This window comes from Danio rerio, chromosome 7 (assembly GCF_049306965.1).
Source record: "Danio rerio strain Tuebingen ecotype United States chromosome 7, GRCz12tu, whole genome shotgun sequence".
Taxonomy (NCBI): domain Eukaryota; kingdom Metazoa; phylum Chordata; class Actinopteri; order Cypriniformes; family Danionidae; genus Danio; species Danio rerio.
In genome coordinates this window covers 4377539-4404337 of record NC_133182.1, presented here as the reverse complement: position 1 = coordinate 4404337, position 26799 = coordinate 4377539, and the positions used below count along the sequence as shown (strand labels likewise).

The following is a 26799-nucleotide window of genomic DNA, read 5'->3' as shown; positions in this document are numbered from 1 at the left end:
AGAGTGTAGATGGGAGAAGATAGGTAGCAGTATGTAGAAGAGAGGATTCTGGGTAACTCTTGCGAGAGTTGGGGCTCGGAGCGACCCCTACGGGGGTTAGAGCTTGGGGGTAGAGTGTAGATGGGAGAAGATAGGTAGCAGTGTGTAGAAGAGAGGATTCTGGGTAACATGCGAGAGTTGGGGCTCGAAGCAACCCCTGCGGGGGTCAGAGCTTGGGGGTAGAGTGTAGATGGGAAAAGATAGGTAGCAGTGTGTAGAAGAGAGGATTCTGGGTAACTCTTGCGAGAGTTGGGGCTCGGAGCGACCCCTGCGGGGGTCAGAGCTTAGAGGGTGATGTCAAAAAAGAAGAAGAGAGGTAGTTGAAAGTAGAGTGTAGAAGTTTAAGATTCTGGATTATTCCTGCTGGAATTGGAGCTTGAGGGGACCCCTGTGGGGGTCAGAGCTTGGAGGTACAGTCTAGGCGGGAGAAGATAGGTAGCAGCATGAAGAAGAAAGGACTCTGGCCAAGTCCTGCAAGAGTTGGAGATCGAGGGGGCCCCTGCGGGTGTCAGAGGTTGGAGGTGGAGTCTAGACAGGAGAAGAAGGATTGTTAGAGGTAGAGTGTAGAAGAATTAAGTTGGGAGTGGGGTGTAGAGAAGAAAAGGAACAAGAAGCTGAAAGCTAGGGTTATAAGGAAAAGTTTTGAAAGGTTGGAAGAAGGGAACAAGCACAAATATTATACATACGTACAAACACAACACATGCGCAGAGAACATATGGATACAAACGTTAACATCTGTAAATAACTCTTGCGGAAGATGCTAACTGCAACGGCCCTTGTGGTAGTCTGTTGGCAAACATGTAAGGGTGCCATGGGGTGGACAAATGGGCTTCTACAGGGTTTTGATTTGGATGACTCTTGCGAGAGTCGAGGCTCTGTTAGACACCTTTGGGGGTCGGAGCTGTGTGAGGAGGGGCTTGGGGGTTGGATAAAGCCTGTTGGGCTTTCTTGAGGTGGTATTTACTGAGGCGAATGTAAGATTTGAAAGCTTCAGAAGACCAGCGACCAAGGGTCTGGATCTGATAGTGGGAGAGCCTGTTACAGGCTGCTGTAGTGGCTGCGCCAATCCTTAATGAGTGGCAGGAGAAAGGGGCTCTGGGGGAAAGCCTGATAGGCAAAGGATTTCTTTAAGGTGTTTTTGGAACCAGAATCGAGATACTGGACGGTTAGCGTCATCAGTAAAAAGCGGGGCTAGTGGGTTAGCCTCTTGAGATCTTCTTGGTTAAGGTAGGCTAGGAGGGTTTGAAACGGGCGGGTAGGTGAAGGTATATTGAAAATAAGGGTAGAGTGTATTTTCTGGAATTGATCTGTTTTGCTTTGTTTGATAAGGAAAGAGATTGTTTGCCTGTCTTGCAAAGCTAGATCTGAGATAGTGGGCTGGAGTAGAGGGTTAAATTTGGATGTAACTGTTAATTCAGAACATCTAAGGAACCCAAAAATGCTAGATTGAACATTGCATCTAAGGTGCGGGCTGTATGGGAGGAAATGTAACCTTTACGGAGGGTGTAGATGCATGAGGTAAGGATTTTGAGTGTAATGGGTTGTCTAGCATGGTATGGAATTGTTTGAATGAATTCCATGCTGTGAGGTATGCATTGAGGGTTCTGGGAGCTATTGCTTGTGGGATAAGAGATAGAGAAGTTTGATGAAGATTATGAAGTGGGTGGTTTATGGCAATATCGTTTCTGAATAAGGAGGGACAGGCGTTGGGTGAGGGTCCGCTTCCGGGGCCAGAATTTCTGCAAAGAGAAACGAGAGAGAGAGTCAGCGATTTGGTTTTTGCAACCAGGTACATGTACAGCAATCATGATAAATAGTTTTTTAGCAGATATCCAGATAAGGCATTTTAAAATGGCATAAGTGATTGGGAGTGGGAGTGCCCTTTGTTAATGCAATGCACTGTAGCTTCGTTATTGCAGTGAAAGTGAATGCTAGATGTAGACCATTTGTCCCCCCACAGGATGGCTGCTGCGATGGTAGGGTAGAGTTCGAAGAGGGCTGAAGAACATTGGTCTTTTGGAATGGAATTTAATTGCGGTGGCCATGTTGAGGCAAACCACTGTCCTTTATTGTAGCCACTGTAACCAATTGAAGGGGCAGCGTCTGTGTATAAGTTAATGTTAGTAGGGAACGCTATCAAGTCGCTGTAGAAAAAGGAACAGCCGTTCCATTGCTTAAGGAAAGAGATCCATAAGCAGAGTTCATCGCGACTGGGTTTAGAGAGAAAAAATGTTTCTTCTAAACCATGAACTGTGGTGGATAGTTGAAGGAGGTGGGAAATGATAGGAATGATGCGCATAGCGAAATTTAGATGGCTGAGAATTGATAGGAGTTCTCGTTGTGTGCACATCTGTTTTTCATGGAAAATTTGGGATAGAGAAATTACTCGATTGATTTTCTCTTTAGGAAGGGATGCTTGGAATTTATGTAATTTATGTAAGTCTAGATTAATGCCCAGAAATTCGATTGAAGTACTGGGTCCTTCCAAGATCAGCAAAAACCTGCTGGGTGATCGCTAGGTGTTTGGCTGGAGGAGATGACGGGGGGAAATAAGAAAATCGTCTAGAAGGTGAATGAGGTATGGGATTCCGTAAATATTAGACAGAATCCAGCATAAAGCTTCATTGACATCATGTCAAATATTTTTGGGTTGCTTTTGCATGCGAAAAATAGAATTGATTGCGCCAATAAATGCCAAAAAGGTGCCAGAAGTCTGGGTGGATTGGGATGATTTTAAAGGTAGAGGAAATGTTTACTTTGGCTAGCCAGGCATTATGACCGGCTATCTTTATGAGAGAGAGAAAGATCGCTTGATCAAGGATGTGGTAGTTAAGCGAATATTCATCCAATGGGATAGTGCTGTTAATGCTAGGAAAAGAGCAATTGTGTTGGGACGAATGGTCGACTATAAGGCGTTTTTTGCCAGAAAATTTTTGAGTAGCAACATCAATGGGGCTAATGCGCGAGATATTAAATGGAGGAGCCTTGAATGGTCCAATCATGAAGTTGTTGTCGATTTCTTTTTTAATAAGATAATCAACGGTTTCAGGTTCGGAGGTCGCAGACTGCAGGTTAGGACAGATTAGATAAAGTGAAAAATGGAACGTATTCTTTGTGAAGAGGATGTGGAGTGTAATAGGTTGGATGAGGGTCAGCTTCTGGAGCCAGCAGTCATGATCTCTAAAATAGAAAAACAAAGAGAATCAGAAATTAAATCTTTGCAAAATAATACGAGTATGGCAGACATGAAAATTGTTTTAGTTGATATCCATGCGAGGCATCTTAATAAGGGCATGGGCGGCTGTAAATGGAAGCGCTTTTGTTAATGCATGGTCCGATAGCTTCATTGATACAATGTGCAAGGATGGTAGGGGTGGGTGTTCGTCTCCCAACGGGATGGCAGATGGATGGAGAGCTGAGGATATGGGGTGTGGCTTGTCTGGTGGTCCTGGAAAACTGGTACCTCTTGAAGACTGAGCATGTGAAGTGACAGTTAAGTTTGAATTTCTGTTTATAACAGTCAAGTGGGAAGTTTGTTTCTTTGCCGTTTTCACATCCGACTGACTAGCTATATAATCTTATATGACGCTTTGTATATCAACACATGAGTCACTGGCGTATTACAATTGGACTTCTGTGGTTGATGGCATAATGTTTTCCAATAGCTGGCTAATATATACTGGTTGGTAATAATCTTTTCAGAAGTTAAATGTCTATTGGATTTATTTTATTATTTTTTTAAATCTTAACTTAACTAAATTCACAAGCGTGTCTGGCCTATTCATTCATAAGGTCTTTGCAACAGAGTCAAGAGAGAGGGCGGGACCATCTCCAGTCTTTTAGCTCATTGGATGGTTACGTTACTCTTTACAGCTATTGGCTTAAAGAAGTTTCAGTCAGGCCATGCAAAAGGTGCAAAAAGCCTGGCGGCCATTTTGTTGATCAAATTCAACATTGTTTATGGCTGGAGCTGCTGCTCTGCTGAACACATTCCAGCAAACAATCTGTTAAACGATGGATCGCATGTGTACTGCTAGGAGAAGGTGAGGGTTCAGTTTTATTGCAATAGCTTTGGAGTTTTGGCTGATATCTTGCTGGAAAATAAGGTTGAAGACACAGCAGGTGCGTTGTGGAGGCTCTTTGAAGTGGAAGGTTTTGGTGTTGTTGTTTAAGCTGTTGATGAAATTGTTGGAGTTGGAGTTGTTTGAAATGGTAGTAATAGTTGTTGCTGTAACTTGTATACTGTAGCTTGTAGATTGAAGCTTTTAGATTGTATATTGTAGATTGAAGCTTTAAGCTTGTAGATTGAACCTTTTGTAGCTTGTAGCTTTTGTAGCGCGTGTAGCTTTTGTAGTTTTTGTAGTTGATGAGCGGAGTAGAGCGTTCTTCCAAACGAAGAGCCTGAAGATTGTAGCTGCTTTGGTTGTCCATGCTGGTTTAGAGTTGGTTCTTCAACGGAGCTAGCTATGGTGAAGCTGCTTCTTCCAAACGAAGATAAAGTGAACTGAAAACTGTGGCTATTTATAGTAGCTTAGGGCTCATATGATTGGAAGATAGAGATTAGCAAATGCGAGACCGGCCGTGATAAATCATAAGCACGTGATCCTCTCGAAATTAGTTTATGAATAAACTTAACTTATTTTCAGATGTACTAGAAAAGGATTACACACATTTAAGCTTCACCCATACTGTTAGTTTCGTCATTGGGCTGGACCCCTACAGCTGTCAAAGATCATGGGGTTATAGCAAAACAAGCACTGGTACACTGCTTTACTGTGAGATATTTAGTTGTTGTTTAATACGAGCTTGGAAGCCACATCTTTACTGTTTCCCATGTTTATGTTGATTGCTTCCCGTCTTTGACCTAACTTGACATTGTACTACTGTAAGCATGGCTATATCTCTCTATAATACCAAACCTTGAGAACTGTTATGGAATTTTATGAGACAAGACCACAAGAATTGCCATGCAACAAAACAACAAACTTTCTAGAAAGAGCAAGTTCTTCAACTGCCTCAGTTATCCATTATGTGCCCACCTCTCTGCCACCCCCTTCAATTCTTCACTCAGTGCCCAGGTCACTGACATTCCACATCTAATCTTTTTTCTCTTCATATGGTGTATTTTGTGAATCTGTAACTTTAACTTGTAATGCTTTGTATTCTTTTAAATGTCTCTGTGTGATTTGTAAATGGTCTCAGTCACTTGTATTATGATAATTATTGTATGAGTTTGGGAATCCACATGCAGGTTTATTTGGTAGTCAGGCAAGCAATGGTCAGCACAGGGGCAAACAGATGTATGACGGCAAATCCAGAATTATAGTCACTATAACAGGCAAGAGGTCGGAAGGCAGGCAGCAGACAGAGATAACACAGAACAAGGCTAAGGTAAAAACACAGAAGAACAAGACTAAGGAAACGAGTTTAATTTTCACTAAACACTAAACAAGACTCAGCAATGAGTGTATTTGCTGCTTAAATGTGTGTGTGTGTAATCAGTCTTTGACAATCCTCAAGTGGTGCGAGTGTAATCAGTCAGAATGAGGAAGCATGTATTATGTGAGCGGAGTGCATGTATAAAAATGTAGTCCATGAATGGCAGATTTGTAGTCCATAAGTTATTGTACATGCAAACCACCGATCTAGGGAGTTACAATTGCTGGTGATAGTGACATACATATATATATATATATATATATATATATATATATATATATATATATATATATATATATATATATATATATATATGGGGTCTTTAAAACATACAGTGCAAAGTTGTGACTAACATAAATGTTACATACAGTAGATATTGAAATGACAGTTTGTCATTATACACTATAAATAAACACACTATATTATAATAGTATGACAAATTAAATGTTGATAATTTGAAACATACACCGGTCTTTCACTTTTAATAATTCCTGCAGATGAAGTTGAGTCGGTCAGTTTCAGGACGGCTGATCCAGGTCTGATCTCCTCCAGACTGAACTGCTCCAGATCTCACTGTGGGCTCACAGTCCTCCTCTGATGTGCCGTTCCCTGGAGCCCAGTTCTGATAGCACACGGTCTGTCCACTCACCCAGAACCAGATGCCCAAAGCACAGGAGTGACGTAAACCCAACCACACCGCCCCAGTAGACGCCAGTTTAACCACGTTCATCACCTTATACTGCATCTCCACTGACTGAACCGAGACCAGATCCACATGATTCTGTCTGCAGTATCTCAGAGCTTCAGACCACGACAGATTCTGCTGGATCACAATCAGTTTATCTGGACACAAAACAAAGCAGAAACTAGAGAGAGACTGATCAACAACAACATGCAGAACAAACACTGTGGAGGAATTTGTCATGTCAGACATGTAGAGTCAACTTTAAGACTTTCTCTGCCATTGACTAGATAACTTGTTAATTAAGAGACAACACTTCTTATGTTTTTATGGCAATCTGTGTTTTATTGATATTAAGGTAAGGGAAGCCCTAATGCAGTTCCTAAATCAGTTACAGGACTTCAGAGTCTCTTGGGAGTGAAAAATAAAGAGAATCAGAGGAAGTTAAAGTCGGATTGCGTGTAAAATGAAGAGTTATTAAGCTTCCTTTGGCTTATTTACAGCTTCATCAGAGCTAACCACAGTGAAATGATCCACCCCTGTGGATTTGCATGAGGTTAGAAATGTGAAAAAGTTTTCAAACACATGCGTGTGCTTACAAAACATGTTTATGCGCGTGTATTATATAATTCTCAGTTTTTGTCAGAAAATGTTGCATTTTTTACTAAACCTACCTGCATTCAATTGGGGGAAAACACGAGCCCATGAATATAGATGTTTTGGTGCTTTATTGTTATATATAATCTGATCATTTATTCCTATTAGAAAACTTCTTGAGGGCCATCAAATTTAGGTGAAAATCATCATAAATGCTGGCAACCTTTTATAAACACTGGCAGGGAAATTGTTAAAGGTGCAGTAGGTGATTGTCTTCAGAAACATTTGTTGTGCTGGTTGAAAGTCTCTTCCCTTTCCAATAGTAATGATTAAAGTAAAGGATCTAAATGTGTTTATATGTATTTTTATTTTCTGGATAAGAAAAAAAAAAAAAAATTTCATCCAATTAAATATTGTTGGGCCGACATCACCCATAATTATGTTAGGTAGGCCAAACTGTCTGTCAACAAATGTAGATTTGATTATCTGCAGCCGTTCACACAAATCCGCCATCAACGCAAGCATGCAAATTCACCTGCACACGAAAGAGAGCAAAACAAATGCTAAGTCAAAACTTTTTAATATCCTGAACCAGTATTGGAGTTACTTTAGCACGCTGAAAGAAGGACGACACCATGGCTGAAGTATTACTGTTAGACAGGTCATGTTCTGTTTTAAAACTATTTTAGTCACACAGAGCTGATGGGTTATATGCACAGAAGTGTTGTTCAGCCACTGAAATCTTCCGGCAAAAGATTGATGTGACTATTTTCAGTGTCATAAGGGCCTTTTACAGCATTTATAATGTACACTTTTATTTAGTTCAATAGCTCTATTCTGCCCAGCCTGCTTTACTGAGGTGAAGTTGGTTTTGTATTCATTGTTTCATTTTTGAACAGTGAAAGCCTGTGACATGCTTCCTGTATTATTTACTGTGCTACTCTGAATATTCGGTCAGAAATGGCATGTAAGTATAGCTTAGAAATAAGTGTAATTCCTGCATGCCGCTGGCCAAGCACTAAGTCGCAATAGGACAGTACGTGAGAGAGGGTTGTCTGCCCTTTTTAAGATGTGCGCGCTCGTTTTTCAAGAGCCTTGGCTTTGGCAGGGGAGGGACTGTTTTTCAAAGATATAATGCTAACTGGTTAGCATTGTGGCAGATCACCTACTGCACATTTAAGAAATCTGGAGCTGATGATGGATTGAGTGTGTGTGGAGGATCTGCTCACCTTCATGACACACAAAAGGAAACTGGCAGTCACAAGAGATGTCTGCCCAATGTCCATTAGTGTTCTCCTTCAGCACTGTACAGTTTTCATTATTTCCATAGTTATTTGGTTCATTAGTATTCCAGTAACTGAATGAATAGTTGCTCTGATCTGACCACTGCCAGTCTCTGAACAGACCGATCCAGACATCAGATCTAGATGGAATACTGTCATTAATGAACTTCTCCAGCTGTTGACTCTCATTCTGGTTCCTCACACTGACCAGATCAATGTGATTCTGTCTGCAGTAACTCTGAGCAGCTCTCCAGTTCATCGTCTGATTAACAAACACCAGTCCTCTGCTCACTTGAATAAAAATAATAATAATAATGATACCATGATTCAGCCCTTCTATGCTTAGGTTAAAATGTGAACAGGAACAGCAATGAAATCATCATGCATGTCTGTGTTACTAAAATAAATATTACACACACACACACACACACACACACACACACAACAGAACATCTGTCATAAATATGAATAAATATATTGCGCTATTAAAGATAACAAAATTCAAAAGGAGTAGCTGGTTTATATAATGAAAAATACAAAGTGGATTTGACTTGTAGTTGCATTTACACTTTATTTACACAAGTTTTACAGTCATATTTATATCTTAATAAACCCTTGTTAAATGACAGGTTTTTTTATAAGTGTTTGTACTCACTGTTGTAGCATATGACGAACCAGGTGTCACTACATTTCCCATCATGCCACTTTCCATGTCTCATAAAAGCACACTCATCTTTGCCATCTGGTTGTCCAGATTCCCAGTTCAAAAAGAGTTCAGGATCACCTGAAGACCACTGCCATTTCCTCTGCAGACCAATCCAGAGACGTACATCATTCACACTCTTGTTCAGCTGGATCGTGTCGTTCATGTTGTCAACAGTGGCCAGATCTGTGTATTTCTCTCTGCAGTATCTCTGAGCTTCAGTCCAGGTCTTGTTCTCATTTATAAAGTGATACTGACGCTGAACACATTCAGATATGGAGCAGAGAGCTGTGAAAGAGACACTTTGCTTTAATGCTTTTCAGAACAGAGTCAAACCTAATGAAACTATAAACCATAAATAAAACTACAAACACACTCACCAATGAGGAGAAGAGGGAAATATAGGGTCTGAGCCATTTCTGAGGAAGAAACACATTGAGATGAACAATAACTCTGATATTCATCTCTGAGTAACACATGACTGTGCATTAAAAAAGTATCAGAAACATTAAAAAATCTAAATCATCAGTGTAATTGTTTAAAGTGTGAATAATTTTGTGAATGAAGTGAAGTGTAAATAAACGTCTGTTATTCTTACTTCAGAGCTGGTGTGTTTCTGTCCTCAGTCTGATGTTTCTGTCTGCAGATTCATACCGTGTGATTATTCTATATCTGCTCTAATCCATTATTCAGCTCTTCACATCATTTGCTTATTACTCAAACAAAGGCCTTGTTCAGTTTTTTTTCCATATTCAGGTGTATTTGCATATTGTTTCTGTATTTCCTTGGAAGTATACTGATTTGAATGAAATAGGAAGTGCAGTGTCTGTTTTTTATTATAATATTAGATAACCTTTTATAATGCAAACTATTTTAAGTAACAAACAAGTCAACCTACTCGTATGACAATTTAAATGTTTGAAATAACATCATCAACAGGTGAGTTGGTGTGAAATTAATCTTTTTTTTAATGAAAATGTACATCACTTCACTGCAAAGATTTTGAGGCAATTCTAATTAATCAGTTATAAAGTAGTGCCAAAATCAGAATCTGCAGACATTTTCTGCTATTTCTGCGCAGAATATTGTTGTAAATCTGTGGATTTTGGCAAATGATTTTGGGAGTATCAAAACTAAAACCTTAATATTTTAAATAAAAAGTAACACCTTTTAAATTTTATTTAATCTTTACAATGCAAATCCAATTAGATCCATTTTATTTGGTAAACGAAGCAAATCTCTTATAAAATATCTGCTACTAGAAGACAGAAAATATTACTGTACAAACTGCATTTTAAATGATCTTTTTTTTTTTGATCATTTTCAGACCTAATCTAAATTATCACTTTATATATATCATTAGCATATCATTGATTCTGTTTATTTACTTGTGTAAATCTATGTTTATTTAGTTTTTGAATTAATTTCAGTAATATTATTGACTAATATGAAAATATTCATGATTTAGGATCTCGATTCAACCATACACACGATTTTAATTCAGCTTTTCTACGATTCAGCCAATTATATTTCAAGGTCTGGAGAGAAGGGTAAAGGCAGACACACAAGTCTCCACAGCAACATGGACACCTTCAAATGGTGTTAAAATTGTCACATACTGTATTCATAAGGTATAATTCACCCAGAAATGTAATTTCTGTCTTCATGTAATGATGTATTCGCGGCCGTGAAATCACACGTGAGCTGTTTGTTTACTTTCAAGAACGCGCACGTGCATGCATAACGCCTTTTTTTTTAGTGAATAGAACCAGCAAATGCTATAAATAACAGGTAATGAAGTTGTAAATAACATTCAGTTTGTTGCACAGAGCAATCGTTTGAGAGCCGTGCAGGCAGTTTGATTTGCATGTGTGTGTGTTTTCTCACAGTGATGGTAGACATGAGCCGCACTCAGAAGTGAAAGTGAACCGGTGTGCACATCATTTAAATGATCATATCACATTGGACAGTTGTGATTGAGACAAGCATTTGATATTTTTTTTTTTTTTTTTTCTTTCATAGCCAACACAAAGTGTTGTGCATGAAAATAAATGTTTACTGTGTCAGTATAACAACCCTAGCCTATATATAATGTTAAATATGATGCAAGAAGAAATCTGATAACGACAAAATTATTATTTTACCAGTGAAAACAAATGATTAATAATGTTGTCAATAACAGATGACAAGCACATCTTAAACATAATAAATCAACTTCAGAATTATGAATATTTATATTGTGATGTCGTCTTTTTACTGTAAATTAACAAACAGGATATGTTGAAAGTCTGTTCAAGTCCACCATAATTACTGTACAAAATGTTGCATTTTAAGCAACAGTAGAGCTACACACAGGCCTAATATTATTAGTGTTGTTTTACCATATGTTTGAGAATTAACAATAATGATAATAGGTTAATCATTTTAACCTTTATTTTACATCTACTAAATCGTGAGAAAATCCTGATCTTGATTTTAAGCAAACAAAATTGTCATTCTCATTTTTGCCAGAATCGTGCCGCCCTAATTTAGATGGTTATTGTCATGTTCACCAGCGAACAACCACCAGATGTCGCTGGTAAACATTCACACACAAACATTCACACTCATTGAACTACATATCTGCCATGTTATTGACTACAACACCCAGTCAGGCCACACACACACAACCGGTTCCAGATCCACACTGATTGCACTCTCACAGCTGAAGCCACTCACACAATGATTATTTGGACTAGTTATACCCCTTTGTTCCACACACGTTGCCGAGTCTTGTTTATCTGTAAGGTGACAATACAACGCGTTATCCTGGTCTTGGTTTCCTGTGTTTTGATCTCAGCCTTAACGCTTATTGCACAACATAGTGGACCATCTGATTTCTTGCAATCACTGACTTAAAACAAGATATTACTTAGTGTATTCTTTATGCACGAGCAAGCATTTGGATGGTCTACTTGAAGAATATTAATTTACAGTTACATCCTCTGACTAAGACCCAGAGGTTGTGTCCCTGAGCATATGTAGATGGCCAGCATAATACTCTAATGGTGCTTTCACACTGGCACTTTTGGTCTGCACCTGGGTTCATTTGATGTCAGAGTTTGGTACGTTTAGCTAGTGTCTTCTGAACTCGGGTGAGCACCCAAGAACCATACACGGGTCCGCCTGAAAGAGCTGGTCTGGGTTAGGGTTCACATGAATTCCGATTCACTTCTGATGAGAATGCAATCGTACCAGGTAACGGATGTGAACCGCCAACTGTACAACAAACTATCGTTTTCATAATGCTTATTCATGTGTGTGTGTGTGTGTGTCTGTGTGTGTATCATGTATTGTACCTTGGTGACAAGCGGGACTGAGCTAGGGCAAACACAGTGATAATGTCTGCTTGTCTTCTCCAAGAACAGCTTCTGCAGATGTTCTGTGATGTTCTGAACGTTTATAATATATTTTTTGCTGCAGACTGATGCGAGTCGCTTTCTGTATTTCCAAAATCAAAACATTCAGGTAAAAGCAGTAAAAAGCAGTAAAAGCAGAACGATCGCGATATGTGTCCGTCTTTCCATTTTTGAAAAGGCTTTGCCTTCATGTCCATCAACTAGCAATAGCTGTACACACAACGGCAGCTCAATGATGCAAGTGTAGCAGGTTTCAGAAGGAAAAAAGACAACGTGAACACAAACCAACCGAGAAAGTGGCAAGGGGGGGGCAATGGAACTTAGGTACGGTCCAGGCAAGTGAACCAAGTGTGAAAGTCACACTAAGTCACTCCAGCTAAACGATGAACAATTAAAGTAAAGGATGAAATGCTGAAAATGCTATATTCATTAGAGATGAATGTAATCCATTACTAATTAGAAAAAAGATCAAAATTTATCAACTAAAATTAATCACATTCGGAAATGGAAACAAATTAAATTCATTCATTCAATTCCTTCAGCTTAGTCCCTTTATTCATCAGGGGTCGCCACAATGGAATGAACCTTCAACTTATTCAGCATATGTATTCCAGCTACACCTCAGTACTGGGAAACATCCATACACACTGATTTACACACATACTGTACACTACGGCCAATTTAGCTCATCCAATTCACCTATAGCGCATGTGTTTGGACTGTGGGGGAAACCAGAGCACCCGGAGGAAACCCATGCCAACACGGAGAGAACATGCAGACTCCACAAAGAAATGCCAACTGGCCAGGCCGAGACTCCAACCTGTGGCCTTCTTGCTGTGAGGCCACCGTATCGCCCTTAAAGTAAATACTAATAAATAAAATATTTATTTTCAGATGCTCTAGAAAAGGCTTACACACATTATAGCTTCACCCATAATGTTAGTTGTGTCATTGGGGTTTTAGATAGGTCCTTACAGGTGTCAAAGATCATGTGGTTATAGCAAAATAAAACCAGATCTGGTACGCTGCTTTACTGTGATATATACATACAGTACATACATACATACATACATACATACTGTAGCGAGGCAGAGGGAAAACACAAACACAGTTAGATGGTGTAACAAACAATGCCCCGGAGGGTGCTTTATTTATAAGTGTAAAAGGGGTGAATGAGTGCTCTTCTTAAGGGTGCATGCTCAAGTGCTCCGGGGAGATGGTGAAAACTGGTGAGAGTTCTGGTGTTGGATCAGTCACGAACTGGATTCGGCTGTGGGAGAGACAGAGAGAGACAAGCGTTAGCGCAGGGAGTCATGTGGAAATGAAGCTCAGTTTCCTCCTGTGCGGGGCTGGCTTATATCTCTCCCTGGCTGATGAGGTCCAGCTGTGAGCGATCCGGTGTTGATGAGTGTTCCAGCTGGGGTGGATTTGTGACCAGGGCGCCGTGGTATCAGCAGACTCGCTACAATACATACATACATATATATATATATATATATATATATATATATATATATATATATATATACATATATATATACATACACACACACACACATATATATATATATATATATATATATATATATATATATATATATATATATATATATATATATACACACAAAAGTATATACAAATACATGTAAAAAAAAAAAAAAAAGTGAACACGCCCTTAATACTTTTGTGCCCTGCGCTTGGATCATCAAAATAGAGCCTATGACCCTTTAATGTTCTTTTCCTTTACTAAATGTACTAAACTCCACTATCTACCCAAAACTTTTGCATTCACTCTTTCTATACTCCCAACATTTCTAGGACCTTTGATGTAGTGTGAGACTCCTCCTGACCCATTAGATTTACCCAATAAACTGCCGTTAACTGTTTCCTTCTTAAACTAAGAGGCATTTCTCCCACTTCAACTTGAAGAGCTGAAACAGGTGATGATCGAAATGCCCAACAACAAATTTTTAATGTTTGAGCTTGGCTTCTTTCTAACTTCTCTAGATGAGTCTTTGCTGCTGAACTGTACACTACACAGCCGTAATCCAACACTGGTCTAGTCAGTGTAATATCTATATAGTTTTTAAAGCCATCCTGTCTGCCAGAACTTTTGCCTTTATCTTCCATCCTTTTAAAATGTTCGTTCCATGTACGTCTATTATCTAGCCACATCCCTAAAAGTATAATTTCTGATACCTGTTCTTGCTGTTGATTATAAAACTTTAACTTCAGATTTGTTTCTTTACTTTTTTTTGTAAACAGGACCACTTGTGTAGGGGCAGGTGCATCTCATCACATAATGTTTGACAGGTCACTGAGCCAGTGACAGCAAAAAGAGTGCAATAACACCACCAACGATTAATAGATGTTCATATATATCATGCAGCCACTGGCTAAATTCTCCATCAGTCAAACTACTGGAAGTAGGAAGTACTGTGACAGATCGATAGCAATGACAGCATATGCAGAAGGTCAAAACACTCGACTGCTTTTAGATTTTAGTAAATATAACTTTGACTTTTTATTCAGTTTGTTGTTTCATTTCATCTGTAACACTGTAAGCTGTCATCGACTTTTTTCATGTGTAAGTAACATGGTAAAACTTGGTAAAGGAGGTCTCCGGCAGACAAGGTGACATGAACAAATGAATAACCATCCATAATTCAACACTATTGTGTTGGTGGACTAAATGTGCTTTAATATGATGTTTTTCTGTGGACTCTTACCTTTCAAAATAAACCGTGATGTACAGCTGTAACAACTACTTTTTGAAGTTACATTAAAGAAATTGAGGGACCACAAAAAAAGAAACTTTCAGAGAGTCATGTGTATTTAGAAAAAAATGTATATGACTACAAAAATAAATAATTCTGGAACACACCAGGGATATGACATGATCAGCAGAGTTAAAGATTTGTAAGAGGCTAAATTATCATATGCATTTGTTTATATGACAAAACATGCTTTTTGACTCGAGAAGGTCCATACTAACTAAAAAGGCAGATACTGATAAGATCAGGGCCTGTTGTGTGGACTTTGGGGGTTTTATGGTGTGCTCACATGTTGATTGGTCAGTTTGAATTTCTTTAGTCACATGGTCAAGAAATATACAAAATAGTCGGTAAACTCGAGCTCTGTCTCTTTTCCTGCCCTCTCTTTTCCTGGCCTGCTCCTCTCCTGCTCTGCTTCTCTCCTCCTCTTTAGTCTATCTTCTCTGACTCTACTGCTATCAGGCTTTTGGGCCTGCTCTCTTTGTCTCTCTCTCCCTCCCTCTGTGTCTCCTACCTCTGGTAACTTTAATTTTACATTTAAGCTGGGTACAATTTATACCATATGTTTTATCATTTCATATTTTATCATTTTATACAGTATTTTGTGATTAATTCAGTTGTAACCATAGAGAATTATTGTCATTAAATCATCTCATTTTTAAGTATTTGTGAATTACTTTTGATTTAACATCAAGACTTAATTGTTCCAAATAGCAATACAATACAATCACATAATATCAACGCTCTCCCACATTTATAGCTATTAATACTGCCCTTATTTCCGTTTTTGGTATGAGATTGCAGAAGAATGGTTTGACTAGAAATGTACAGTTTTTTACCATCATGCTGATCACTTTTTAGTCACTCGGCAGAACTACAGTTCGAACCGCTGTGGTTTAAAGACCGTTCTTACAGATTAAAGATCTCTTATGAATAGATATGAGCATTTGATAACAGTCTTTCCAAATTAAACCAGTTTTTAGAGCAAGCAAAACAGATACTGTCAGTCCTTAAGTGAAACACATGAAACATCGGTTTCAGCAAAACAGCTCATCAAGGGTTGGCCATGAAATCATGGGGTAAGTGGATTAAAGAAAGTCTGGATATATGAAGATGGATTGTCCTTTTTTGTCCAGGTCCTGTTTTGAGGTCTTAAAGTGCATACAAAAACCCTCTGCATATAAACAAACATACAATCAACACCTTGCCAACACCACACAAAACACATATACAAAACTGAAATATATACAAATAACAGGCCTACTTCCATCAGAGTTTAAGAACAAAAATGTTCCTCAAATGAGAGCACCAACAAAGGATGGCAAAGTGAAAAAGCCATTCCATGTGCTGAACACAATACTTCCTGTCTATTGCTTCTTCTCTACCTCCATTTAAGCAGGTTGAGGACTCGATACCTAGATCGCCCCCTAATGGTTGAGCTAGTTTCTACAGGTAATAACATACTCGAATAGTGACAGGAAAAACTGTTACACAGCAATGAACGTGTGTGTGTGTGTGTGTGTGTGTGTGTGCTGTTACTACGATGATATGTACTCCAAATCTGATAATATGTACTCCATATCTAATAGGCTTTTTCTGTACAACTAACACAAAATTAGCAAATACATTCTTTATAAGCTTCCAATTGAAACACAACTAGCTGCAATGGCTGCTTGAGGGTTGTATCTTTAAACTGATGTCCAGTTTGTCAAGTATTCTTGCTGGTGTAATTTATTCATAAACGTTGACATGTTGAAATACAACGCCCCAGTATGTCTGCGTCGTGGTGCTGGCCAAGAGGTTTGACAGAGTGTGTCTGCTTCCCGAACTGGGCTACGAAGGCTGATCCAGAGTTTAGGTGCCAGATATGAGTAACATCTACCACCTACAGTTAATTTTGGTATTCTGGGAATAATCAGTTGTCTACAATGAACTGAGCGTAGAGGACGTGCGGGGATATAATACACCAGGAGCTCCCTCAAATACACTGTAAAAATAATACCCTATATCTACTCAATAAAATTGAGATAACAGATTAATAGCAATTAATTAATTACATTAGCTTATTTAAAGTTAGTCATTTAAAATGAGTAACTGCAAACAGTACTTTTGTAATTTGCAGATTTTAAACAAAAATATTAATTTAATTGAACAGAAAAACCAACAGAATGTCAATAAAAACTACTCAATGTTTTTATTTAAAGAGCCCATATTATGGGTTTTTGAAAATTTCCCTCCATGTAGTGTGTAACACAGCTCTAAGTGAAGTGAAGTATCCAGCTAAGGCTTAAATCTGTAAGAATACAGTGTTTTAAACGGTTGATTCATCAATAAAAGAGTCGAATCATAGTGCTTCAAACGAGTCGCCTTGATACCGACTCATTAGGTGTTTCGCCATGACGTACGAACGAAACCAAGTTATTCACGTGCACGCGCAAACCCGGGAGATTTCAAACCTGAGGCCCCGCCCTCTGACGCAGAAACCCAGACACACACACACACACCCACAAACACACGCACACCCACAAACACACGCACACAAACATGCCGGTCGATTGAAGTCATACTGCAGATGGACATTATATTGAGTCTCTACCCAAAGATGAAACATCAGCATTATAACCAAGCAGTTGGAAACTTCTGGAAGCTACATGCTACAAAGAATACTTCATCTGAGTTTGTTAAAGGAAGGATCAGTAAAGAGTAACTGATGGACGTCAGGATGGGTTTCTTCCATTTCTCAAGTGTAAGTACGTGCGGTTAAAGTTGTTGCCTCGTTTACTCTAGCTTGCAAATGTATTTAGTTGTGATTTGTTACTTGTAACCGCGTGTACTGTATCAGGTTAACTGGATATTTTATCTTATCGCGTGCAAAGTCACGTTAAAAACGCGACGCGTGCTGTTTGTTTATGGAGCTCCGTGCTAGAGTTCTGCTCCCGCGATTTATTCCCGCGCCGCAGAAATCTGGCGCGGGGACAGCCGCGGGAATAAATTTCCGAATAAATCGCGGGAGCGGTCGGTAACGGGTTTAATTTGGGACGGGAGCCGGCTGTCTAGCAATATCACGGATATTGCTATGCGAATTAGAAAGAGAGAGTCTGCGTGGTGCTTGTGTGTGTGTTAGTGCGCACGCGCGCGTAAGAGAGAGAGAGAGCGAGAGAGAGAGAGAGAGCGAACGAACGAACGAGCTTTGTGTGCTTTGTGCTGTGTGTGTGTGTTTATTCAGACAGCTTGGCTGTCTGGACTGTGTACTGGGTGATTTTTGGTTGTGTTCTCCGCTCTAGCGGGACCGGGCGCGGCGGGCAGAAAACGGAGCGGGTTCTCAGGCTAAAACCTGGCGGGTGCGGGCGGAAGCGGGAGCGTTGTCATCCGGAGGTGTGTGTGTGTTTTTGTGTGTGTGTGGTATGGCGAGTACACGACTGTCTCCTTCGTTCGGTTATCCGTGGCACTATCCACTCGCCATAGTGTGGCAGCTAAAATCCACGCCTACACTATCGAGCGTGTATGAACTGTGATTACTTTTTAAATTGCTGATTAGCTGTTGGCCATTTCCCTCTCTGACTGAAGGCAGTCGACCAATCGCGACAGACTGTCATCGGTCCAATCAGCGCAGATTAGCTCCGCGCTAAGGAGGGGTTTGGGAACAAATGAATCACTGGACGATTCATACAGGAGTCGCTGGGATAATTAGCTAAAAATAAATGCAGATTATAAGACCATGAAAGTGTTTTTTGACCTTGCATGCATATTAGACTGTTGTTGGAGACCCTTACAACTAGGATATGACCCTATTTCATGTATAATATGGGCTCTTTAAGTTTAACAAACTTTTGTGCTCATCAGCTCTAAAAATACATGTGCTATATTTACACAATAATATTAAGGTAACAGATTACAAGCAATATTATTAATTAAATTCAACAAGTATGGATTGAGTACAAAATTATTAAATTTAGCTCAAATTAGTGTGGAGCCACAAAACAGATTAACAACAATCTCATATTAGACAATACAACATATATTCATTCATTCATTTTCTTGTCAGCTTAGTCCCTTTATTAATCCGGGGTCGCCACAGCGGAATGAACCGCCAATTTATCCAGTAAGTTTTTACGCAGCGGATGCCCTTCCAGCCGCAAGCCATCTCTGGGAAACATCCACACACACAATCACACACACACACTCATACACTATGAACAATTTAGCCTACCCAATTCACCTGTACCGCATATCTATGGACTGTGTGGGAACTGGAGCACTGGGAGGAAACCCACGCGAACGCAGGGAGAACATGCAAACTCCACACAGAAACGCCAACTGAGCGGAGGTTCGTACCAGCGACCTTTTTGCTGTGAAGCGACAGCACTACCTACTGCGCCACTGCCTCGCCCACAGTACGTCATATAATACACACTAAAAAGTGTACAATTAAACACAGATAATCTTAACAATGTCTTCGATGTTTTTTAAACAGCATAGTCTCAAACAACTGGACATCAAACAAAAAACAATAGTGTTTAAAAACAATAAACTTAAAGAATTGGGCATTTCAACACTTAATTTACCAATAAATCTGTTTGGATGAGACCACGACAACTTCACAACGTGGGCATTCTGCGTTGCCTGGTGAAGGGAGCCAGGCGTTGTTTGCGAGTCGAGTCGGCTCGGTTCTAGGAGTCAGCTCCCTTCAGTGAATTATAAGAGTCAGATTCAATCCGAAACTGATTGCCTTTTTTGTATAATAATGTAAAATAAAACAACATGATTGATTAAATTTCATTTTGCTTAGCCACACACATTTTATGGTACTAGATATAGTACACTAAATGCATGTTGATTATAATATAAGCTTATAAGTATAAGCTTTTAAACACGTGTGATCCGATGCCCCAACAAACAGTTCAATTTAAAAACGATAAAATCTGATTCAATCTAACACGAGTACTGAACAGAACTAGTGCACATTGTATCATGAAATAAAGTTTTAACAGATGTTTGTGCGAGAGTGCTGTGGAGATAAGCCGGCTTGGTAGGTAGTCAATAAAATGTTTTAATGGATACAATATTTAATAGGGAGCCAATGCAGTAACTGTTAGACTTGTTCAAATCTTTATTTGAGCTGAGGTTGAACATTCAGTGTGGGAAGGTTGAACACTGCATACATGCTGCAAGATTTTTTAAACAACTTTTACTCGTACACTCTAAAAACTAAATTGTATTGTAATTAAAGACATGCAAGAGATATATTAAATGTTTGATGCACACAATCACTTTTTAAACTAATCAACTGTAAAGATATGCCTAAAACACAGCAGTGAGAAGTTCACAAACCACCAGAAAACCAAGAAGTCACTGCACAAGATTTGTTTACTTTAATCTTTTAAGTGTTCAGTATGCACACGTCACAATATCGAACTGTTATTTTTAGTTTCCTCTTGACTGAAATTTCACTCAACTGTCTTTGTTAAATGTTTTAAACCACTTTCCAGTAGAGAATAACATTTGAATGTGTTAACTTACAGAATTTTAAATTATACAGTTGAAATAAACACATTAAATTATATTAAAAAAAACAGTCCAATAAAGCATTTATTATTTTTAACAAACATATACAAGTCTTTTATTCTCAGTAGTTAGTGCAGATGAAGTTGAGTCTGTGAGATTCAGGAAGGCTGATCCAGGTCTGATCTCCTCCAGACTGAACTGCTCCTTTTCTGTTCTCCAGTTTGCAGTTTTCCGGTGTGCTGCCGTTCCCTGGAGCCCAGTTCTGATAGCACACCATGTCTCCACTCAGCCAGAGCCACATGTTCATGCTGCAGTAGTTGTGTAAACCCAACCACACCGCCTCAGTAGACGCCAGTTTAACCACGTTCATCACACGACGCTGCATCTCCACTGACTGAACCGAGACCAGATCCACATGATTCTGTCTGCAGTATCTCAGAGCTTCAGACCACGACAGATTCTGCTGGATCACAATCAGTTTATCTGGACACAAAACAAAGCAGAAACTAGAGAGAGACTGATCAACAACAACATGCAGAACAAACACTGTGGAGGAATTTATCATGTCAGACATGTAGAGTCAACTTTAACACTTTCACTGCCATTGACAATATTGTACAGGAGTTACAGGAGTTCAGAGTCTCTTGGAAGTGAAAAGTAAATTTGAGAAAGTGGAAGTCAGGTTGCGTGCAAAAATTAGTTATACAAGCTTCCTTTGGCTTATTTACAGCTTCATCAGTTACCACAGTGAAATGATCCACCGTGTTGATTTGCATGAGGTTAGAAATGTGAAAGAGTTTACACACACACAGACACTTGCTCACTAAAACACATTTATGCATGTGTATACTTCTTAAAAATTTACTCCTTTTTCTTAGTTTTTGTCAGAAAATGTTGCATTTTTGATTAAACTACCTGCATTCAATTGGGGGAATATTTTTTTTTTTAAAACAGACTCTTGGTGCTTTATTGTTATATATGATCGTATATTCCTATGAGAAAAATTCCAGAGAAAAAAAACTCATCATAAATGCTGGCAATCTTTTTAAAAACACTGGCATGGAAAGAGTCAAGAGATCTGGAGCTGATGATGGATTGAGTTTGTTTAGAGGATCTGCTCACCTTCATGACACACAAAAGGAAACTTATGGTTACAAGTGTTGTCTGCCCAATGTCCATTAGTGTTCTCTATTAGCACTGTACAGTTTTCATTATTTCCAGCATTATTTGGTTCACCAGTATTCCAGTATCTGAATGAGGAGTTGCTCTGATCTGACCACTGCCATGAGTCTCTGAACAGACCGATCCAGACTTCAGATTCAGATGTATGACTGTCATTAATGAACTTCTCCAGCTGTTGATTCTCATTCTGGTTCCTCACACTGACCAGATCAATGTGATTCTGTCTGCAGTAACTCTGAGCGGCTCTCCAGGTCATCGTCTGATTGACAAACACCAGTCCACTGCTCACTTGAATTAAAAATTAAACAAATGAATGATACCGTGATTCAGCCCTTCTATGCTTTATAGTTAAAATGTGAACATGAACAGCAATGAAATCATCATACATGTCTGTTACTAAAATAATGGGTTGATATATTCAACAATATTTCTATAAGATACAAAGTGGATTTGACTTAAAAAGTTGCATTTACACTTAATTTACAAAAATTATACGCTCATATTTACATTTCCTTTGAAATCTTTGTTAAATGACATTTTTTATAAGCATTTGTACTCACTGTTGTAGCATATGAAGAACCAGGTGTCACTACATTTCCCATCTTGCCACTCTCCATTTTTCATAAAAGCACACTCATCTCTGCCATCTGGTTGTCCAGATGCCCAGTTCAAAAAGAGTGCAGGATCACCTGAAGACCACTGCCATTTCCTCTGCAGACCAATCCAGAGACGTACATCATTCACACTCTTCATCAGCTGGATCATGTCGTTCATGTTGTCAACAGTGGCCAGATCTGTGTATTTCTCTCTGCAGTATCTCTGAGCTTCAGTCCAGGTCTTGTTCTCATTTATAAAGTGATACTGACGCTGAACACATTCAGATATGGAGCAGAGAGCTGTGAAAGAGACACTTTGCTTTAATGCTTTTCAGAACAGAGTCAAACCTAATGAAACTATAAACCATAAATAAAACTACAAACACACTCACCAATGAGGAGAAGAGGGAAATATAGAGTCTGAGCCATTTCTGAGAAAGAAAGATATAGAATAACTCAAATACTTCAACATTTATTAATAAAACAGCATCACAAAATAGATGTGTGTTCTTACCTCAGAGCTGGTGTGTTTCTGCCCTCAGTCGGATGTTTGTCTGCAGATTCAGACTCTGATTATTCTAGTCACTTTTCATAATTTGTTTATTTTTTCTAAAAACCTGTTTCACTTCCTCTATGTGTGTTTTTACTCCACCATTTTCCCTTATTTGCATCATGACATTTGCGTCAGTCAGTAACTGTAAACTTCAATGATTAAATTAATTAATAAAAAAAGCAAAATTTTTATCTGGGTCTTGTATCACAGTTTTTTTTAATGTTTTTTTTTTCTGAAGGTAAACCATAAAGCCTAAGTGATCATATTGATAAACACGGCTGTCTAAACCCAGAGCTGATGGAAATTGAGCTGAATCCAATACCTTGACAGCAACACTACTTCCACTGTGTTGGCCCCCGGTTCTTAGGGACCCCTGGTTGATTTGGTTTTGTCCAGTAACTGTGACCCCATTTATTAAGTAATATGGTACAGGCTCCAGGTACGTCTATCAAACCTTAAACACTGACTACTGTATATTGTATACTGCATGTCACTTAAAAGATGACACAACTGAGACATTCTTCAAGTGCTTAAACAAGCTTGATCACAAAACTGATGTCAGTAAAATCTAAATAAATTATAATGCATGAAATTCTGTGTGGGATGGGGAGAAAACATGCAGAGCTCAAAAAAAGTTCATCTGAGAGACCTGCTGGTTCTATTAAGAGAACAGAAAAGATCAAATGATCTGTATCAGAGCTGCCATAATAATAATCCTTCATGAAGACACTGGAAACATCCTGGTCTGATGATCAATGATAATTTGAGTTTTCTTTCCTCTTCTGTTGTTTCCTGTTGCTGTTTTCTCATGACGTTAATGAAGAACAATGTGCTTCTGTGTCAAACCCTACAACAGATCGTTAACCTTTTACATGAAGAATTATAATCTTCTTTGTATTTAGATCATGATTAAAACATTTAGGAGTTCAAACAGCAAAGTATCTCATGTCAAGTGTGTTTAGTTTCTTATTGCTATATAAACATTTCTGGTCATCAGGGACCAGTGTTGCCAGACGTACGATAATTTTGACTTCGATGTCATTTAAAAGTGATTTCATAGTAATATTTGGGCTTCTTTACTCATTGATCTAGCTGCATCTTTTCTGTACTGTCTGTAAGGTGATGGTAGAGTTTGGCACGTTTTCTTTCTTATGTTACCTCTGCTCAGCCAATCGATATTGACTTAAATTTGAAATACTTTTCTTCTCTTTTGGCTTCCCTGTGTTTTCCTGCCAGACGGCCTCGGCTGGAGACAAACATCTTCTCCCAGTTAGCAAGATAAGGAAATGCTCTGAAATTCCTGCTCCCTGTCAAGGACACCTGTTGGACTCTACAGGCTTACACACACACACACACACACACATACAAGGCTACAGATAGACAATCACTACCTAGCCCCTCATCCCATGCCTTTGTGTGCTTTCACCCACTGGAGAGGGTAGGCGTGTCTGCGACCAGCTCTCTTCTGCTGCAGGACCGGATGGCGGCCTGCTCTAATCAGACTATTTCCACATTTGCTGTTGTGATGTTATGTCTTTGTGCTTGTGTAGCTTGTGGGAAGAGAAATGTTTATTTTTAATGAGAATATTCTTTGTTGAACTTCCCAAAACTAAAAACAAGTAATTTATGTATCATATGCCTACCGGGCGTAGGAACCTTATTTCGGCATTTGTTTAAGTGGGACCGCAATTAGTGTTGCACGCTTTGCTCTCAGAGAGTGTGGGAGAGTTGCGTCAGCCAATGACTGTAAAAAATATGGACGACGCGACAGCCCCTTTTCCCATTGAACACCTTGAGGGCAAAACGCCTGCTTGACGGGCACAAACTGTCGCAAAAGACTGCTGAAATTGGAGCCTTGACATGCGCAGAAGGACTGTCTGATGGAGCCAGAGGAGGAGCCGCGAAAATGAGTCGAGCTTCCAACCAAACGCTTTATGTAAAATCAACCACGCCCCCCGAACTTCTCAGCATGCGTTTGCTGTCATATCAACACAGATGGATGTAATAACGTTAACAAATATGAGGGTTTTTTATATTCAATCGCGCCAGCTCCGGGCAGCAGCTCATAACGTACTCGCGGCGTCGCGGGCTGATTCCGGCTCACATGCGGCAGCGCCGGCTCGCTCGGCCACCGCATCTGGCTCGATTGACTCGGGCTGGAATCGGGCAGTGAGTCCAGGCATCCGGAGTAGGTCCAGCAGAGGTAGTCAGTCTGAGCTCTGAGGGGTAAGTCTCCGGCAGGCGAGAATCTAGCTGGAACTGGCCCGAGTGTATTTTGCTATCTGGGTGGTTAGGCGTGTATCAGCAAACTAATAAAGCCCGAAAAAAGCTCTAACCTTAGCGAATAAACAGTGTTCCACCAGATCATGTATGTCAGAAACTGTAGTTTACTGCTGAAGTCATTTTGTCATGGTAAAATAACACAGAAATCGAATAATAACACTTCAGTCTCCTGCCGAAGCTCAGACGCGCTGCTTTGAGAAACTGTCAATCACAGCTGTCAATCACGATGACACGCCCAGCATTAAATTACTGCTAAAAACAAACTGTTTACAAAAATGAAGATCTGCACCTATTTCAGCACAATAACCAGTGCCTTAATCGACCAGAACCATCTTTTGGGACATTTTATTGTAAGTGTAATTAATTTTTTTATTTGGGCTCAAGTCTCCTTCATTAACACGGAGGAGGCGGGCTTTATGACTTGTACTGCAGCGATCTAACGGCCGAGACCTTCACTCAAACGCAGGCTTGCGGCACACTTGGCGTCAGCCCATAGATAATACACTAGATATGGCATAGGGACCCTGAGCATGCGTCAATAGCGCCGCCACATTGGTACAGTGCTCCCAGGACAAATGTCATTTATCCGCACTAGTCAAGACAGTGTTATTACGTGAAGATGCGGGACTTTAGCGCTGTCTACGGGTGTAGTAACGAGCAAACAAAGAAAACAAAGCACAAAGGCAGAACATTTCATAGGTAATATTAAGTTTTTTTGCGTTTTTGTATGTTCTGAACTTTTGTGCTAATCGGGTCACGTTATTGCTGATAATACAGTCTAGAGGTCTGCATTCCCGCGGCTGTCCCGCGGGCGCTGCGGGACCCGACCAGATTTCTACAGCGCGGGTATAAATTTCCGAATAAATCACGGGAGCGGTCGGTAACGGGTTTAATTTAGGACGGGAGCGGGCTGTCTAGCAATATCGCTCCCGACTCCCAAGTGAGCATGCGTATGTATGTGTGTAAATGAAATAGCGCGATGCTGTGTTTAGCTTGTTTGTTGCAGTGTGTGTGTGTGTGTGTGTGTATGTATGCGCATGCGCGAATGAGAGATATTTGTGTGTGTGTGTGTGTGTGCGCGCGAGCGAATGAGAGAAAGCTTTGTCTGTGTGTGTGTGCTTGGTGCTGTGCGTGTGTGTGTTTATACAGACAGCTTGTTATAGGCTGTCTGGACTGTATAACTGGGTGATTTTCGGTTTTGTTCTCCCCCCGCTCTTTAGCGGGATCGGGCGCGGTGGATAGAAAACGGGGCGGGTCTTCAAAATTTAGTCCCGCACAGATCTCTAATACAGTCACTTACTGTACTCACCATACGGCAAAGCAGCTCCAACTCGCACTAAACACTCGGCTTATGCTAGTTTTGTTGAATAAAATCAGCAAACAATGCAAAAGAAATATGACAACGAGATGCTGCGTTGCCAGAAACTTGTATTATTGTCGGCTAACGTTAGTGAAAGAGTCGTTCGGGGGATTCATTCACAAACGAATCGCTCCCTCCGTCAGTATGAGAAGTGAAAGCAGGAGAGGAGCTGTATTTCAGGACATGATTAGATCAAATTTAACAGGGAGGGTGAATAGTACATTTCCATACACACAAACACAAGCTTTTTGTCAGGAATGCCCGTGCGGTCACTGATCCATCAATGTAGAAAAGTGATGTAAAATTATAATTTTCGTAATTAGAAAAAAAAAATTACATACTGACATCCAGGAAAACTCCCGATCATAGATATATGTGTATATGTGTATATCTCTGGCTTTGGA

General features: G+C 39.6%; 2 protein-coding genes across 2 annotated transcripts; both read right to left on the bottom strand.

The window, feature by feature from the left end:
- Positions 1-5960: 5960 nt before the first annotated feature.
- Positions 5961-9161, bottom strand: si:ch211-225k7.6. Its single transcript, NM_001099992.1, has 4 exons — positions 9125-9161; positions 8697-9032; positions 7988-8332; positions 5961-6322 (listed from the first exon to the last, which is right to left on the bottom strand). The coding sequence occupies exons 1-4, from the start codon at positions 9159-9161 to the stop codon at positions 5961-5963; spliced, it is 1080 nt and encodes a 359-aa protein (NP_001093462.1).
- An 11366-nt stretch (positions 9162-20527) lies between these two features.
- On the bottom strand, positions 20528-22751 carry si:dkey-83f18.2. Its single transcript, NM_001100069.1, has 5 exons — positions 22714-22751; positions 22592-22630; positions 22164-22499; positions 21544-21891; positions 20528-20904 (listed from the first exon to the last, which is right to left on the bottom strand). Exons 2-5 carry the CDS (start codon positions 22626-22628, stop codon positions 20543-20545), a joined length of 1083 nt encoding a protein of 360 aa, NP_001093539.1. The 5' UTR covers positions 22629-22630; positions 22714-22751; the 3' UTR covers positions 20528-20542.
- Between the last annotated feature and the right edge of the window lie 4048 nt (positions 22752-26799).